The sequence below is a fragment of the Phycodurus eques genome, chromosome 6, assembly GCF_024500275.1.
Source record: "Phycodurus eques isolate BA_2022a chromosome 6, UOR_Pequ_1.1, whole genome shotgun sequence".
Lineage (NCBI taxonomy): Eukaryota > Metazoa > Chordata > Actinopteri > Syngnathiformes > Syngnathidae > Phycodurus > Phycodurus eques.
The window spans coordinates 2,289,685-2,309,843 of record NC_084530.1 but is presented as its reverse complement, the minus strand read 5'-3'; the positions used below and the strand labels follow the sequence as shown (position 1 = coordinate 2,309,843).

The 20,159-nt window shown below is 40.7% G+C and overlaps 1 protein-coding gene across 5 annotated transcripts in view; it reads right to left on the bottom strand.

Moving 5' to 3' along the window:
• LOC133404486 (teneurin-3-like) overlaps window positions 1-20,159 on the bottom strand; it is a 281,787-nt gene that overhangs the window by 165,948 nt on the left and 95,680 nt on the right. For all 5 annotated transcript variants that reach the window (XM_061680417.1, XM_061680418.1, XM_061680419.1 and 2 more), the window contains one exon: window positions 1,026-1,293. In XM_061680417.1, coding sequence (XP_061536401.1) covers window positions 1,026-1,293 — 268 coding nt within the window. The remainder of the gene's footprint in view (window positions 1-1,025; window positions 1,294-20,159) is intronic.

Here is a 20,159-nt window from a genome sequence, read left to right as displayed (position 1 = left end):
AAAAACAATCATTAGTGACATTGGTGTCATGATATATACTAGGAGCATTCATGCAAAGTTCGTAAAATGACAACGGACATTTAAAGTCAGTGAAAATTGTGGGTAACTGTCCTCGGCTTGCATTAACTCTCAAACGGCAGCGGGTGTCACCCGTGTCACATCAATATTCCCAGAGGGCCCGGCAGCGCCTTGAGTGCATGTTTTAATATTAAAACAAATTGTTTATTGCTGTATTTGAGTTGCTAAAAAAAAAAGACAGTGATTAAAGTTAACTCAAGGTCCGGGAGTAATAGTTCAATCTTTGGCCTGTCTAACTAATAAATCTATTGTTGTCAATCTGACCCCAATAGTCACATTTGGAAAGAGGTTCTCCCAACCTTTCAGCATCTCAGTTCTGCACAACAAGGGGTCTGTGATGAACGGAAACACAGATTTCTTGGAGAGCTGTTCATTAGTTTAAGGTCCGGGTGACATAAACCGGACTTCCTGTGACCGTCTGGCTCAGCGGGGCAGTAGACAGGAATGCAGAACTATATCAGAGGTTGGGGGTTGCTGGTGCCATCTTGTTGATAGCGTGTCCGCTACATAGGTTTAAACTTTAAACTAATTTCAATTAAAATATCATGATTACATCCTGCATACCTGTGTAATCCATTGTGTTGTGTTGACAATAATATTTCCATGATACATAATTAGGACTAATGATTGCAATTACAAAAGAAAAAAGATTAGCTCCAAAAGAAGAAAATGATTTTGAATTTCTTGTTATTTTTGATAAAACACTGTATGTACGATGTGTATTTTTTTTAAATTATAAAAAATAGTGTTTATCCGTTGAGAAGAACAGGCCTTTGTTTGTCTTGTCACAGTGCCACCTAGAAAGCCTGCCGCACACACTGGAGCTATCTGAAAAAACTGCCACCTTTTGTAATGTTATATAAAAATACCTACAGTATATTGGGATATACATTTTTTTTCATATCACAGCAATAATTGCATCTGTGCTTAAACCAAATAGCATTTACCTTGTTTCCAGAGGCACATTTCTACCCAGCACCCAGCTGTCTTGCAGCGGGACGCTCTCTGGAGGTGTGGTCTGCAGCTCGGCAGGTAATTGGCCGGCCACAGGGGCCGGGCTTCCAGTGGGAGGAGTTAGTTGCCGTGTGGAATTCAACGATTGACCAGAGTGATGTGCAGAGCCCAGTGATTGGTTGAGTGCTGTTACTGAAGGCTGCTGACGATATGGGGGTGCCACCGGTGGCAGAGTTGAGCTGTGGTGATAGGATGGTTGCTCTGTAAACATTAGAAAGAAAAGTATCACAAGTTGTATGCCTGACTTTTATCGCACAGTCAAATTTTGTCATAAATCACCAATTCTATTTAAAACAAAATAGAAACTTGATTTGAAAAATAACTAGTCACCGGAAAGAAATTTATCAAATGTTTTTATTTTTTTATTTTACTTAAATTACAATTATTTGAAACATTTTTACATAGGACTTGAAAATATACAGTAAATATGTTTATCATTTTTATCTTTTGACCTGTCAATATTTGTATCTATCTGTCTGTCTGTCTCTCTATCTATGTATCTATTAGTGGTTCATTCAGTCAATATATCGATGTATCGATTGATATTCCTTCTATCCAACTGGATAGATCTGTGCTCGGCAAGTTAGCCTTCCGGACATAAATATATTTTAATTTAAATCGTTTTAAAAAGTAATCAATGGATTGTGTGGATACTGGGAAATGATGCACTGGATTTATGTACTGCAGGCTTTATATGGAGGTGTATACGTGTTGGATTCCCCACCCCAACAACAACAAAAAAACCTTGTAATTCCTTTTACTTCGCTTGATTTTGCAGTTGGCACATGGCAGTTAGCGCTGTAAAGGCTACTTATTTCTGCCTATTTTTTCTTCTTTGTTTCCTTTTCTACATCCCGAATATCGTCACTCCTTTACCATAGCAAAGGAAAGCAAATTTATTTATATAGCGTATTTCATACACAAGGTAGCTCAATGTGCTTTACATGATTAAAGGTATTTAAAAACAAAGAATAAAACAGCTTCTAAACATTTAAAACAAACAGGAAAAAAAGTACAATTAAAACAGCATACAGTGCAAGTAATATCATTTAAAAGTGGAAATGCTCTTAAAAAGCATGAGAAAAAAAGAAACGTTTTTAACCTGCACTTAAAAACATTCACACTTGGGACTGACGTCACTTCTGTTGGCAACTTATTCAATTTGTGTGCAGCATAAGAGTTAAATGCTGCTTCACCATGTTTGCTTTGGACTCTGTGCTCCACTATTTGACCTGAGTCTGTCGATCTCACAGCCCTACTGGGTATTTATTCTATTAGCTTTCCGTAGTGCCCCCGGTGGTTGGACGAGACACCACAGTATGTGTGTGTGTTGTTTTTCTAAACACTTTTTTAAAGTTTAAGATGTTTGTCTGTCTGGTGGCTAGGCAAGCGAGAAATTACCAGAAAGGATGCGTGTGTGAATCACTCTAAACGGACCAATATCATCGTTGAATCGGCAACCACGAATTGTGATAAGAATTAAATTGTTAAAACGAATAAAATTGCTAAAATAAATCATTACACCACTACTATCTATCTATCTATCTATCTATCTATCTATCTATCTATCTATCTATCTATCTATCTATCTATCTATCTATCTATCTATCTATCCATCTCTAGACCATGACATAAATCACCTAAAAAAGACAGTGGGTCTTTCCGACTGTGCTCTACATTGGTTTAAATCATATATTAGAGGGACAAGGTTCAATGTCAGTCTTGGAGATCATATATCTAAGAAACATTACAACTGTCATGGAGTTCCACAGGGAAGTTGTCTTGGTCCGTTACTCTTTTCATTATACGTGTTGCCGCTCGGTGACATAATCGCAAAGCATAACGTCTACTTCCATTGCTATGCAGATGACAAACAACGGTACGTATCTGCTGAACCAAATGATACTGCAGCGATAAACACCATCACTCATTGTCTCGTGGCTGTAAAGAATTGGAAGAGAAATGTTAAATGAAAACTGAAGTTTTGTTTCAAAAAGAGAAAAGTTGTCCAGCAATCTGGGGAAATTAGCTCATTTAATTAAATCTGTCACTAATCTTGGTGTTGTATTAGATTCAGATCTTAACTTCACATCCCACATAAATAGGTTGTTAAAGACATCATTCGTCCACCTTAGAAATATAGCTATAGTGTGACCACAAATAAACATAAAAGATGCTGAAAGATGAATAGATGTGTTCATCTTGCGCAGACTTGACTATTTTATTGCACTTTTCGCTGGGCTCCCTAAAAGTAACACTGAGAGACTAGAACTTATTCAAAACTCTGTTGCTCAATTTTAGCTGCACTACATTGGATTCCTGTAAATAGAAATTACTTCAAGGTTCTGCTCCTTGTATACTGTATCAGCACTTCATGGGCAGGGACCAAATTACATCACCAACTCCCTTATTAAATATCAACCAACAAGAACACTTGGATCATCCATCCATCCATCCATTTTTTGAGGCGCTTCTCCTCACTAGGGTCGCGGGTGTGCTGGAGCCTATCCCAGCTATCATCGGGCAGGAGGCGGGGTACACCCTGAACTGGTTGCCAGCCAATCGCAGGGCACGTACAAACAAACAACCATTCACACTCACAGTCACACCTGCGGGCAATTTAGAATCTCCAATTAATGCATGTTTTTGGGATGTGGGAGGAAACCGGAGTCCCCGGAGAAAACCCACGCAGGCACGGGGAGAAAATGCAAACTCCACACAGGCAGGCAGGGCCGGGGATTGAACCCCGGTCCTCAGAACTGTGAGGCTGACGCTCTAACCATTCGTCCACCGTGTCGCCACTTGGATCATCTGCTGCTATTTTTTGGAGGTTTCCTACAACAACCGAAGGAAAATTGGAGATGCAACCTTTGTTACCTATGCCCCTAAGCTCTACAACATTTACCTTTAGATAGCAGGGAGGCCAACTCTATAGATATATTTTTTTAAGTTGGCTAAAAACAAAGCTGTTTGCTTTTAACTAGCTTTTAATAAGTGCCAATGCCTTGCACCTCCTGCACTATTGCTCTAACTTCTATTTTTCTGTTGTTGTATCATATATTTTACAAGCGATAACATTTTAAATGATGCATTTTAGTTTGTATTGCATGACTATATAGTACTGCATTATGTTTTTAATGTTTTGTATTATTTATCTATTGTATTACCGCTTAATATTTTTATACGGGTCAAAATATTTTATATCTCAGATAAAGCGGGGTTTGAAACATAAGCTTGTGAGTCTTTTATTGTTGTCGTGTCTTTTGTTGTAGTGTTTTAAATATCAGCCTACAAGACTGATGTTGTTTCTTTTAGTGTGAAGCACTTTGAGCTGTAATCTTTGGAGAAAATGTGCAATACAAATAAACTTTATCACTATTAATATTATGTACTATTATTTTATTTTTATTCTTTTGTGTGCATATACAGTATACTGTAAACTCACTGTATACTGTACACTCACTCAAAATACACACGCATGTGCACGCACACACACGCACGCACACACACACACACACACACACAGAACACAAACGTAAAGGAAGGACTGATGCAGCCGTTGTATAAGATTTTTATTTTTTAATCCTTCCTCTGCGAGCAGCCATTCAAATACAACTGCCACTGAAATTATTTATAAAAAACAGCAATCACTGGAGCGAAATAATTTCGCTGGTGTGCGGTGGAAACATTGAACTGGAAAATTCTGAAACAAAATCTTACTATTCACTATGATTGCAATGGTCACTAGCGCACATGCAGTATTTGATAGGGCGTCAATCAAATCAAAAAGCAAGGCAGACAGAATTATGAGTTTTTATGATAATCATAAAATAAAGGAGTTTATAAGTGTGATTGCACACACCCTTAAATTGTTAAACTTTCTGCAACATTTAAAGTGTATCCTGGTAATTGTCCAGACCCACAGTGAAGAGGGAAATGATAAGGAGTGAAAACACGGTGTACAGTACAGAGAGAATGTAAGCTAATTCCAAATCAGTCAGATTCTCAGAGTAAAAAGGGAATTTGAAAAGGGAATAGTGAAAAGGAATGCTAATGGTAATGGGGAATTTGTTCTCAATGCTGCTGTAAACAGAAATAATAAACCCTTCTCAGTCAAAAATGTGAACTGTGAATTATATTTTTAAATAAAATATGTCTATATTTCTTGAACGTTCTAATTCAAACTGGTCCATGACTGACAGCTCCGGCTCTAGTAAATACTATTTTTAATTAGCGTCATTGACATGGAGGGGCCTAAAATGTCTCCACCTTCTTAGGTGGAGAACATCCAAATTCCACACAGAAACCCATTTAGGGGGTGGTGGTGAATCCATTACCAGAGGGCATTTGGTCAAATTCGATTTTAAATGTATCCCTACTTTCTTCGTTAAATTCAAAAAAAAAAAAAAAAAAGGAATTATGTTTGGATTGTATCATGGCGGCACGGTGGACGACTGGTTAGAGCGTCTGCCTCACAGTACTGAGGACAGGGGTTCAATCCCCGGCCCCCCCTGTGTGGAGTTTGCACGTTCTCCCCGTGCCTGTGTGAGTTTTCTCCGGACACTCCGGTTTCCTCCCACATCCCAAAAACATGCATGCTAGGTTAATTGAAGACTCTAAATTGCCCGTAGGTGTGAATGTGAGTGTGAATGGTTGTTTGTTTCTCTGTGCCCTGCGATTGGCTGGCATACAGTTCAGGGTGTACCCCGCCTCCTGCCCGATGATAGCTGGGATAGGCTCCAGCACGCCCGCGACCCTACTGAGGAGAAGCGGCTCAGAAAATGGATGGATTGTATAATGCTTTTGTGGTTACAGGTTAACACCAACAGTCTCTTTCACAGAAGACATAATATTATTATTATTATTAATCAGTTTATTTGAAAGGGGACAATGCAATTTCATAAAACAAATGAAATACACATGGTTAAAAAAGCCAGAATTAGCCTAATATGCAAACCATAATTTCAGGCCATCAAGCTAGTGTTTGTGGGGCAGATGATTGAGAACTGTCCTGTGGCTTCGTAACTGAATTCCATGGAAAAATTGCTAATTAAAGAAGTGCAGTCACGATTAAGGCAGAAATGTACAATCTTTGTTTAAAAGAGGTGCTTGACTCATGTGACACAACAGCTTAAGAGATGTTTCGGTGGGTCAATGAGTCAAAGTAAAGGTACATGTTACCACAAAGGGTTTCTACATATTTACAACGCACCCACATTTGGATGACAGGTGAAATGTGTGAGCATTTTCTATTCAGTTGCCTTTGCATCACTGATTCCTGGGCAATTAAAAACTTCCCGTAAAGGACTTTGCTTTGCAATTGAAGAATTAATTTAAACATGCAATATGTTAAATTGTAAAACCACAGAGGATATACAAATTATGAGAATTGTATCCATACATCCATCAATTTCCTACACTGCTTATCGTGTTTAGTGTTGAGATTCAGCTTGGGTTTATCATCGCTGACTTTGGGCAAAATTATATGAAGTACGATGAAAATCTCGGAACTATCAAGACAATGTTTTGTCCAGTGTCAGGAAGCGTACCTTCAGCAGCAGGTCATGGGTCCTCTAACAAGATAATGACCCAAAACACACAGCTAAAATTATTCTATAATTGCTAAGAACAAAAGACCACACTTCTGAAGAGCCTAGAGATATACTGCACATCATGTTGAACATCAGTGGAAGCAGCTGTAACGTTCAACAATTTGGAGAAGGCAACTTTCAAACCTGATACATATGCAGCAGTTTAATTTTAAATATTGAATTAGTAAGTCATTTGAGCGAAATGATCTGTAAAAAAGGAGAACCGGTACGACAAAAGATCACAATAGACTAGACATAGACACACTTTTTACTGTGGCAAACTGGCATGTGTTCTGATGCCACTCAATGGGGAGACATTACGCCAGCCTCATTTGACCAAGTGTAAACATGTAAAGTAGTGTAATGATGTAATTTTAACAGCGCCTTTGTGGAATCTACATTGACAGTGTCTTTCTTCTTCCCACGGAAAAAGAGCTTTTTCAATGGTTTTATTTGAATTGCTCCATATTTTATCTCAATATACCAAATCTGAGTGCGTGTTACAGAACAACAGTCACAGTCAAGAGTGAGATGAGGAATAAAGAATATAAAATTAACTATCCATCCATACATCCATTTTCTGAGCCGCTTCTCCTCACTAGGGTCGTGGGCATGCTGGAGCCTATCCCAGCTATCATCGGACAGGAGGCGGGGTACACCCTGGACTAGTTGCCAGCCAATCGCAGGGCACATACAAACAAACAACCATTCACACTCACATTCACACCTACGGGCAATTTAGAGTCTTCAATACATCTAGTATGCATGTTTTTGGGATGTGGGAGGAAACCGGAGTGCCCGGAGAAAACCCACGCAGGCACGGGGAGAACATGCAAGCTCCACACAGGCGGGGCCCGGGATTGAACCCCTGTCCTCAGCACTGTGAGGCAGACGGAGAATGTAATTTCTGTAGAAATTATTTGTAGATGCTGAAGAGCGGAAGCTGAACTGAGATACTGTGGAATTGAGTATATTGTTGAAATGCAGAATATCCATCCATCCATTTTCTTTACCACTTGTCGTCACTAGTGTCGCGGGCTGCTGGAGCCTATCCCAGCTATCTTCGGGCGGGAGGCCACCCTGAACGGGACACCAGCCAATCGCAGGGCACATAGAAACAAACAACCATTCGCACTCACATTCATACCAACGGCCAATTTCAGAACTGTGAGGTAGATGTGCTAACCAGTCTTCCACCATGCCGCCAAATGTTGAATATGAGACTTGAAATTAGAATGGTTTGACCCCTATGATGAGAAAAATTATTGCATCGCGTTTTCCCTTGACGGGACGCTGGTCACCGGGGCCCCCCCTCTGGAACCAGGCCTTGAGGTGGGGCTCAAAGGCGAGTGCCTGGTGGCTGGGCCTGCACCCATGGGGCCCAGCCGGGCACAGCCCAAAAGGGTAACGTGGGTCCCCCTTCCCATGGGTCCACCACCTGTGTGAGGGGCCATAGGGGCCGGGTGCATTGTGAGCTGGGCGGTGACCGAAGGCAGGGACCTTGGCGATCCGATCCTTGGCTACAGAAGCTGGCTCTAGGGACGTGGAACGTCACCTATCTGGCAGAGAAGCAGCGCGAGCTGGTGTGCAAGGTCGAAAAGTTCCGACTAGATACCGTCGGGCTCGCCTCCACACACAGCTTGGGCTCTGGTACCAGTCTTCTCGAGAGGGGCTGGACTCTCTTCCACTCTGGAGTTGCCCACGGTGAGAGGCGCCGAGCAAGTGTTGGTATACTTATTGCCCCCTGGCTTGGTGCCTGTACATTGGGGTTCACCCCGGTGGATGAAATGTTTTTTGCAGATGGTGTGGTTCTGTTGGCTTCATCAAGCCGTGATCTCCAACTCTCACAAGGAGCCAAGTGTGAAGCGGCTGCGATGAGAATCAGCACCTCCAAATCTGAGGCCATGGTTCTCAGTCGGAAAAGGGTCTGGGATGAGATCCTGCCCAAGTGGAGGAGTTCAAATATTTAGGGGTCTTGTTCACGAGTGAGGGAAGAATGGAACGGAAGATCGACAGGCAGATCGGTGCAGCATCTCCAGTGATGGGGACTTTGCGGTCCGTTGTGGTGAAGAAGGAGCTAAGCCGAAAGGCGAAGCTCTCAATTTACTGGTCGATCTATGTTCCTTCCCTCACCTATGGTCACAAGCTGTGGGTCGTGACCAAAAGAACAAGATCCCAGATACAAGCGGCCGAAATGAGTTTCTTACGCAGGGTTGCCGGGCTCTCCCTTAGAGATAGGGTGAGAAGCTCGTTCATCCAGGAGGGGCTCAGAGTAGAGCCGCTGCTCCTCCACATTGAAAGGAGCCAGATGAGGTGGCTCAGGCATCTGTTTAGGATGCCTCCTGGACGCCTCCCTGGTTAGGTGTTCCGGGCACGTCCCACCGGGAGGAGACCCCGGGGACAACCCAGGACACGCTGGAGAGACTATGTCTCTCGGCTGGCCTGGGATCCCCTCAGAAGAGCTGGAGGAAGTGGCTGGGGCGAGGGAAGTCTGGGCTTCCTTGCTGAGGCTGCTGACCTCGCGACTCAACCTCGGATAAGCGGAGGAAAATGGATGGATGGATTGATGGTCAAGAAATGTGGAAGGAGGAGGTAAATACAGTATTTTATTGTTGGAACATGATAAATTGATCCCAAGATAGCCTGAATGAGCTGAACATGTTGAAGTTGAAATGGTTTAAATGAGTGGAGAAATGTAGATAGAAAATATTTAAAAAATATCTTAATTTAGGAATTTGGAGTTTTAGAAGTGAACTGAGCAGTTTGAAGTAAGAATGGCTTAATAAATCTGTCAAGAAATGTGGAAGGAGGGCATAAAAATTTTGAAATACCTCTTAAATTTGGAAATTTAATTTTGAAAAAGGAATGTGATAAATATTTCTGTACATGTCCTGAATGAGCTTAACAGTTTGAAGTTTGAATTTTTTTAATTGGTGGAGATATGTGGAAAAAGTAGAATGCCGCAAAAAAATGTTTGGTTGCAGAATAACGTGTCAATGCTGATAATCATTCACATGATTAACTATCACATACAAAATAAATATTGAAGAAGAAATTAAACTGAGATGATAATTATTATGCACATACATAGATATAGGCATAATTATGAAAACATGTCAAGACAAAAAAACGTAATGGCTGATTTAAAAAAAAAAAAAAAAAAAAGTAGAAAGTACGAATTGGAAAGTAGTTTAAGGTTCTCCACAGTTGGTGGATAATCGGACAAGGAGAAAAAAAGACTACAAAAAGAACTGTACATGTCACAAGAAGTCAATTAAAAATTCCCAAGAGCAACAAAAACGGTCAGCTGAATTTAAAGACGATAAAAAGAGAGCAAAACCAACAAAGCAAGAGGTGTAAGGCAGAAAGAAATGGAATGATTGAAAGGAGGAGTGAGACACTAAGAAAGAATGAAGACAAGACGAGCAGGAGAGGAGATCCAGGAAAAAGGTAACAACACTTGTAGAGAGTAGAAGAGAGGTCAATACAAGAGGTAAGACATGTGGGTTGTGAAGCGTGAAAACTCCTTCCACCTCCGGTCTCCAGCATGGAGTACGAAGCAAGCATGGGTTCTTTCCACAGCCAGAGGCTCTCTTTACTAGTGGGCATGTAGGTGGAGTGCGCCGCTCTTGGATTGATGACCGTAAAGGATAGGAAAAAAAAACAGCAGTAAAGAGGGAAAGAGGGCATGAGAGATCAGTGGGTTTTAATGTAGGGCATCTATATCAAGGAGTACTTTGCAGGGATACAAACAGGTAAACAGCATATTTATTGTTTTAGAATGGTTGCAATTTCTCAAAAATACAGAATACATGGAGGCATGGTGGCCGAGGCGTTAGCACATGTAGTTGGAAGTTTGAATCGGGGATTTGGACTTCCCGTGTAGTATTTGCGAGGGTCTTCTCTGGCTACTCAGAGTTCCTTCCCACATTCCGAAAACCTTGCATGTTAGGTTAGTTGAAGACTCTAAATTGTCCTTAGGTTTGAATGTGAGTTTGAATGGCTGGTTGTGTATATGTGCCCTGCAATTGGCTAGCGACCAGTCCAGGGTTTACCCCACCTCTCGCCCTAAATCAGTTGGACTACTCACCCGTGAATCCAGATGGGATAAGCTGTATATACAATGGATGGATGCTGAATACAAAAGCGCAGGGAAGTAGTAGGAGAATATCTCATGGTGATTTATACATTGTTGAATCTGGATGGCCGGCACGGTGGACAACTGGTTAGAGCGTCAGCCTGACAGTTCTGAGGACCCGGGTTCAATCCCCGGCCCCGCCTGTGTGGAGTTTGCATGTTCTCCCCGTGCCTGCGTAGGTTTTCTCCGGGCACTCCGATTTCCTCCCACATCCCAAAAACATGCATTAATTGGAGACTCTAAATTGCCCGTAGGTGTGACTGTGAGTGTGAATGGTTGTTTGTATGTGTCCTGCGATTGGCTGGCAACCAGTTCAGGGTGTACCCCGCCTCCTGCCCGATGACACCTGGGATAGGCTCCAGCACGCCCGCGACCCTAGTGAGGAGAAGCGGCTCAGAAAATGGATGGATGGATGGATGAATCTGGATGAAACCGGGTCCTCAGAACTGTGAGGCAGACGTGCTAACCAGTCACTACCGTGCCGGCACTCTGTGGGTCGTGACCAAAAGAACAAGATCCCAGATACCTCGTCTGTGTGGAGTTTGCATATTCTCCTCGTGCCTGGGTTTTCTCTGGGTACTCCAATGTCCTCCCACATACCCAAAACCATGCATGGGTTAATTGAAGACTCTAAGTTGTCCGTAGGTGTGAATGTGAGTGTGAATGATTGTTTGTTTGTATCTGCCCTGCAATTGACTGGCGACTAGTTCAGGGTATACCCCGCTTTTCGCCCAGAAGCTGGGATAGGTTCCCAGCACGCCCGCAACCCTAGTGAGGATAAGCAGTATGGAAGATGAATGAATTAATGAATAACTGAAGGAATCTGGATGTTCAAACACTCAATAAAAAGGAGATCTCACGGTACAAAAGTGTCAGGTTCTTTTCCTCTCTGTCGATGAAAATAATCTTTTCACTGAACATAGGCTGACATTTTTTCCGATTAAGGGTGCTTTCACACACGCACCCTTCAGTTTGTTTTAATGAAACTGTAGTTCCTTTCTCCTATAGTGTGGTACGACTGGAAAGGTGCCAACATAGCAAAAGAACTCTGGTGCAAACCAAAGTCGCAGGTCTGAGACCTTCTGGAAGCGGTGGTCTTGGTACGGTTCCTGATGCACTCTACCATGGTTTGCATCTGATGTAAAAGCCACCCGACCTGGGTCTGCTACCGAAACAGCTCAGTAGCTGGCTCCTCTTTTGGATTCTGTGATGCAGCGTGTGCTCAGTACTACAACAACATTAGCATCGGCAGCTAACAGGATGAAGCCAGATGTTCCCACCAAACTTCATTCATTAGCATGGTTTCATTGTGTGTCACGTAAACAGATTCAACCATTATCTTAACAGACATACAGTATCTTGGGTTTAGCACGTTTGGAGTTAGCGCTCAAAGATAAGCTCAATATTGCTGCCTTATTTCGTTTAGATGTCCTTCTTTTGCTCAAGTAAATCTATTTGTCCAGTAAGTACAACTATTGCATCCTACAAATAACATCCTAATTGTGCCTTTAAATTTACGTTTACACACAAACACGCACACACAGGCACAGACAGAAACACACACACACACACACACAACACACACACACACACACACAAAACCCCTCTACTAATGTATAAATATGTTTGGGGGCTTTTCATAATATCGATCCATTTTCCGTACTGCTTATCCTCATTAGGGCCGTGGGCCTGCTGGAGCCTATCCCAGCTATCTAAAGAATAATTTGTCAAGGTTTTGCTCAGGGATTATGAATTCTCACACTATATTTTGGAGTTCAACTATCAATAACAGTTCATTGTGTCAAAAACTATTTTATTTGATTAAATTAGGTTAATAACAAAGCCTATATTTAGTTAGATTGTTTTAATAGAGTCCCACCACTATTGAACCTTCTTAGTTATAAATTACAGGCGGTCTTGCATGCATGAAAAGTAACTTTGGTTGATGTCGTTTACAGTGTCTAATGTTAAAAAGTACATAGGATTGCTGACTTTTTGTCGTCAAACTAGGACGTGTTCAGCATGTTTTCGGTCCCTGCATCTGTGATTTTTTTTTAGATTGATGTACATTACTTTTACTAACAAAACCGATATTCGGGATAGTTTTGTTCATAATAATCAGGATTTGAAAATTTCATACCGTTTCATCTCTAGTATCCACATGGCGTTGGTCCTTTCTCTTCAGAGCAAAACAACTGTCGTCCTCCACTCATCTGGAACGCTAACTTTGACATGAATGGACTTTCATCTTTCTTGACTGTCTTCATACCTCTATTTTCCCATTCTCTAATCAGTGTTCCACATTTTTCTCTGCTTACTGAAGCACCAGTGCACTGACCTCGCATACACCCTCCCTTCTCTCTTTCATTTTCTCCTGCCAAGTCAGCTTTTGGTGCCCCATCTTGTACCACCCCGACCCCCACCATTTTCTCTCACTCTGGCCAAGTGGTTAATATGGAAGACCACATTCCTCTAAGTCAGAGGGTCTTCTTCTGACTCAGCTAGTTTAATCTTTTAGCTGTTTTCTATCCAATTTGGTATTCACAGTCAACAGGTACTCTTTCTCCTCAAATGTCTTATTGAGTTGAACAAATGAATTACAATTCTTCACATTGCTTTTTAATTTGCTTTTCAAATCATTAATGCTATGTGGTAATCAAGTTAATGAACTTGATAACACTTCTCCAGCAAAGTGTACTTTTACTGCGACCAGAGACTCCCAGAACAAAAATTCTCACGCCAAATATATGCCCTTTATGTACGGTATACATTTGACAGCATGGCCGTACATGAAGTGTGTCTGCCTCATACCAAAATGTTCTGGATTTGAATCAATTCTCTCCGTGCTGAGTTTGCGTGTTCTGTCTGTGCTGGTTCAAGTTTTCTCCAGATACTCCAGCTTCCTCTCACATTCCAAAAATAGGCATGTAAGGTAAAAGACTAAATTGCCAATGAGTGTGAATGTGAGTGTGAATGGTAGTTTATCTACTGTATGTGTACCCTGTGATTGACTGGCAACCAGTTCAGCATCCCTGCGGTACTAGCCATGCATGTGTATTAGTGTTTTTCAGTAATTTTTCCAGTTTTGTGTGGACAGGAATTGTTTTGACACACGAAAGTTTAAAAAAAAAAACATTTTAACTAAATCATGTAAACACATACCCTTACTGAGGGTTGGATACTTCCTGTATGTATTGTACAGAGCAACTTTATTAAAAATATGTGAAAGAAGCAAAAATGTAACCGAGTAGAGGCTTTATTTATTCTGGCTTTTCAAGGGCTGTTCAAACTCAAACATGCAGTGTGAAGACAATTTTGGTTGCCGCTAAATCCTGTTCCATAGTCCTCCAAAGGTACATATAATTTAATAAAAGTGCATACATACCTAAGCTGGCTGTTTATTTAGCAGATATGGGGAGCCTGTGGTTGAAACCCACTTATTCACAAAGCCAAAGAAAAGGCAATCTTACCCTGGGGTGAGGCATTTGAAAAGGCTCACAGCAGAAGAACTCATGGGAAAAAACTACTTAAAGATAATTGTTAAGGAAGCAGTATCTTTAAAATTTCTCAAAATGGATAAGATTATTGCTAACTGTTATAATTATTGTACTGCTTGGTACTATTAGATATACATCATGTAACTGCATCTTTAGAAATTAGCAACTTTGTACAAATGTGCGTCATTGTGTATAGATCACATAATACTGTTCTCCACTATGCCTGTGTGGCATTAAAAAGAAGTGTTTTTTTTTCCCTCTCACACTGAATCGTTCCATCTTCTCCTTCATTCAATTGCTCATTGATTAGTTCTGGTGTTGAAGAGAATTGTCTACCCGGTCTTGTATTAAAAAGCACTAAGTGTTATGTGTTGTCTCTCTCTGCTTTGGTTTGAACTCCATTTTACTTTTAGTATAGACAATATCAATAAGCTTTGGCGTCATCCTGCCATTTGCAAAGAAATGTCTTTTTTCTGTTGCTTATTCTGCACTGAGCTGATGGCCTTGGCGTCGCTGAGGCTTCAAAAGGCAGGGCTATGGAAGTTTGCATGCTTTAAATAAAGGGTGTCCAAATTATGAACATCCATTTTCTTAGGAGCCCACAGCATAGACTAAAATGAACATTTGACTCTTCTTCATAACCAGTATCACTATAAAACCTATGACCTAAAGGGCAATGTGTGGAACTAACCCAATTGACTTAATATTCATTAATTAATGTTTCAGCTAAAAGTTACAGAATTGTTAAAATCGTTATTTGAGACTGTTTTAACTCGTCAAATTGTTTATATGTGCAAGTTTGAACCTGACGTCCTGTTTTAAGTTTGTAGCCTTTTATTTTGAAGGGTACGCACCGGAACTGAGCATTTTTGGACGATAAACAACTTTACACGGCACCGGTGATTTCTTTCTTTTTTTCTTTTTTTTTTAATTGCATGCAACCAAATGCTATAAAATGTTGATTCCTTTCCTGACCCACCGATGAGGCACAAGGTTAGTGTTTGCGATATAGTGAGACAATGTTTATGTGAATTTTGTCGCTATTCATTGTGATGTAAAGTTGCTATGGTGAAGTTTTCGCTCAATGTTAAGCTTGGTTTTTCTGTCATCGGATCTTATGTTGGTTTGAAGACTAAAATAAATGCTAAAAGCCATCAGTGCAAAAGTGCAACCAACCGTTTACCTTATTAGCTGTCTCAATGTTGGCATAGACGTATTTTATTGTTTCACTCACCCAATTGATTGAGAGTTGACTGAAGCTCAGCGCTGCAGGCTGAGGCTTGGAGCGCATCAGACGCTACACATCGTGAAAGCGTCCTTTACACAATATAATCTAATTCCAAGTGTTGCACTGAGGCGAGTGGTCATTAATTTTAACAAAGTTAAGACACACTTTTGTTCACCGCCGCCGTTGGGCACAAGCACGTCTTCGTGTGTGTTCTTCTTTGTTGGTTTTCGCCACTTCTTTGTTGGTTTTCGCCACTTCTTATTCAGGGACGGAGGACTCGGCATCGAAACTGGGAATCGAAATTTTTAAATTTGAACGATTCCGGGAGAACTGGAATGTTAGTCCCGGTTCCAATCGGTTCTCAATTCTCGATCCCCAACCCTGTTAAACAGTGATATAAAGTTAATATAATTTCAACAACTGCTTAACATTTTGTTTAAAATAATTATTTCCTAGTTATAACAACATATTCCAAGTAGCAATGCAGAGTCTTAGATAAAAATACATTAAATTACTATGGAACATAATTGAGGTTAGCCTTTCCGGTTTCCCACATGGCCCTTGAAAAAAATAATTGCCTACCCCTGGTATACATCATAGATGGCCACAAGGTATCCCATTATACATCCTTCATTGGTTTATGAAATAAAAAAAATAAAAAATAAAAGTTCAACAAAGCAATGAGGTTCAGATAATAAAGATAATAACAGTATTACAGTTTCAATGCGTATTGACGAATGCTTCCTTCTATATATATATATATATATATATATATATATATATATATATATATATATACACACACACACACACACACACACACACAGCGGTAAGTATTGAACACATGAAGAAAGGGAAGTGTAAAAAGGCATGGAAAGCCAAGACACCTAAAATCTATCAATAATCAAACAGCAATCCAGCCCCTTGTCAGTGCAAATAAATATCAGCTGTTTCAGTCATACTTGATGACCTACAAACGTTCTCATTGCCAAGGTGTGAGTCAAGACACATCTCATCATGGGTAAGAGTAGAGAGCTGTATCAAGCCCACTACAAACTAATTGTTGCAAAACATAAAGATGACATTGGTTACAGGCAGATATGTAAGCTTCTGAACGTTCCAGTGAGCATGGTTGGGGCCACAATACTTAAGTGGAAAGCCAATCATACCACCACAAATTTGCCTCGATCAGGTGCTCCTCACAAGATTTCTGACAGAGGAGTGCAAAGAATAATCCGAAGAGTTGTCCAAGAGCCAAGGACCGCCAATGGAGAGTTTCAAAAAGACCTGGAATTACTTTTGAATAGTTACTTTTGTCACAAGAAAAACAGTGAGTAATGTACTCCGCCACCATGGCCTTTATGCATGCTCATCACGCAAGACCCCATTGCTGAAAAAAGAAAATGTTGCTGAACAACATTTGGATAAGCCAGTTAAATACTTCGAGAATATAGCCTGGTCGGATGAGAGCAAAATTGAACTGTTTGGATGCCACAATGTACACCACGTTTGGAGGAGAAATGGCACTGCACATCACCCAAAAAACACCATACCAACAGTGAAGTTTGGAGGTGCGAACATGATGGTGTGGGGCCGCTTTTGCTGCCAAGGAAACTCTCAATTGGTTTCAAAGAAAACATATTTAAGCTGCTAGAATGGTCCAGCTAATCACCTGACTTGAATCCAATCAAAAATCTATGTAAAGAACTGAAACCCAAGGTCCCTAAAAGAAGCCCACGGAACCTTCAAGACTTTAAGACTAATTGTGTGGAGGAATGGGCCAAAATCACACCAGAGCAATGCATGCAACTAGTTTCTCCATACAGGAAGCGTCTTGAACTTGTCATTGCAAACAAAGTATTAAATAAATACCAGTTGGCATGTTCAATACTTTTTCCCTGTGTCATTACACATTATTACATGCAACTTAATTTCTGATCTTATTTGTTCTGTTTTCTTTCAATGTATGGATTACTTGGGTTATTCCAAAATCTGGTGCAATTTACATGTCAACAGCACCTTTGAAAATTTAATGAGAAAAATTGTGACGTGTTAAATACGTATTGCAGCCACTGTCTATATAATCTAGATATTTAATAATTTATTTTACCATGTCATATGCTTCCTACTTTGTGGGAGCATTTTAAGGAAGGTTGTTTTCTGTTATAGCAGGACTGTTTCTCTAGTTGACAGGATAAGAATTGAAGTGCCTCTTTAACAGTAGATTGACAAAATGTGCAATGCAACTGAGAACTGGAGGAAGGCAAAAAGAAGAATATGAGTGAAAAAAGAAAAATATGAACTTTTCAAAAGTGGAAGAAGTGGTGAGAGCGATATTTTAGATGTTTGGCTGAGCAGTGGAGGGTGAAGTAGTGAAGTAAAGCAGGGAAAGTTTTGTGGATAAAAGACCACACACATCTGCAAATACACAACACACACACACACACACACACGTTCATAATTTAGACCTATTTCAGAGCTGTTTCTGATTATGTTTAGATGCAATGTAAACGTGCAGACGTCGTTCTGTCTGTTTCCATCATTCCATGCAGCTGTCAGCAGCACTTTTCTCACTCCGCTTCAACCCAAATCTGCTCCCCCTTTCTTTTTTCCTTTCATACAGGCCCCATTCGTGCTTTACTCTGGCTCCACTTGCGGTTGTCTTCGTTCCTTTCTTCAAACCATCATGGTCTGTTTCTCATCTAGATATGTAATGATGGATGCAGGGTCATTGGCTAACCAACATGACCTGATGGGAACCAGAACGGATCTTGAGAATACCAAGTTGAATTCTTAGACTTTGATTCAAAAACGTACTGTATGTCTATTTGTGATAAAGAGTATTTCATGAATTTGTTTACATTAATTTGAAGTTTATGATTTTTAAAGTTACTAATAAAAACAAAGTTAGTTGTCAACTGTTGAAAACACATTTGAGAGTCTAAATTCCGAAAAATTTCAACTTATTCAAAGTATTTCCAAGATCTAAGTATGTGTTCACAATGAGGGACACATTAGTCAGACTCAAACATACTGTCAGTCCCTCTTTTCCAAACCAGGAGATTTTCTTTCTTATTTTTGTTTTTTATTCTTTAAGCAAATCTTATCAAGGCAGCACTTTGAAACTGTAGGCCATGCCTTTTGTCACCACCCGGCTGGACTATTGCAACGGGCTCTTACATGGGTGTCAGTGTGTCTGCCATTAGTCATCGGTAGATGGAACAGAACGGATGACTCTGCTGCATGATTTTTAACTGGTACACATAAATTTGTGTGCATTTACCCCATCTTGGCCTCGCTGCACTGGCTGCCAGTGGACTTAAGGATTCATTTTAAAATTGTTTTATTTGCTTTTAAAGATGATCTTGCCCTGCCCTACCTCTCCGAGTTCCAACCTTACGAAACCACTCACTGTCTCATGTCAGCTATAGCCAGCTGCTCCTGACTGTCACTAAAGCCAGGCTGAACCTCAGAGGAGAGCGAGCCTTTTCTGTTGCCGTTCCAAAACTATGGAACAAACTGCCATATATATATATATATATATATATATATATATATATATATATATATATATATATATATATATATATATATATCCAGCCATCCATTTTCTTCCCTTTATCCGAGGTCGGGTTGCGGGGGCAGCTTTAAAAAGAAAGCCCAGACTTCCCTCTCCCCAGCCACTTCAGCCAGGTCTTCCGGTGGGATCCCGAGGCGTTCCCAGGCCAGCCGGGAGACTTAGTCTCCCGGCGGTCTCTCCACCTCATCTGGCTCCTCTCAATGCAGAGGAGTAGCGGCTCTACTCTGAGCCCCTCTCGGATGACCGAGCTTCTCACGCACTCGCTAAGGGAGAGCCCGGACACCCTATGGAGAAGACTCATTTTGGCTGCTTGTATCCGGGCTATAAATACAGACCCTTTCCAAAACATATTATAAAATTTTAATATCATGGAAAAGTTTATTTAGTTCCCTAATTCCATTCAAAAAGTTAAAGTTTCATAGATTATTGATTCAGGAACTACAATTTAAACAATTTCAAGTATTTATTTGTTTATTTTTACATAATTTGGGTTTCCAGTTCATAAAACCCACGAAATCAGGAATTCAAAAAATTTGAATACTGTGAAGAAATCAGCCCAAATTTTGCAGGCCATAAATGTTTTAAACTGAGTGTCACACACTAATAATCCACTAAACTCAAAGCACCTGCACAGGTTTCCCCAGGTGTCATTAAATTTGTTCAGTTTGGTTCGACTGTCTTAGTTTGGTTCAATATGGGGAAGACTGCAGACTTGACAACTGGCCAGAAGACCATCATTGACCATCATCATCCATAGGATGGGTAAGCCACAAATGTTCATAGCTAAGGATGCTGGCTGTTCACAGAGTGCTGTGTCCAAGCATATCAATGGAAAGTCTAGTGGAAGGACAAAATGTGGCAGGAGAAGAGGCACCACCAAAAGAGTTGACCATGGGCTTCAGCGGATTATCAAACAGAGAAGATTCAAGAATCTAGCAGAGATCCAGAAAGAGTGGAATGAGGCGGGAGTCACAGCTTCAACAACCACCACATTCAGAGTGATGCGGGAGATGGGCTACAACCGTTGGGTTCC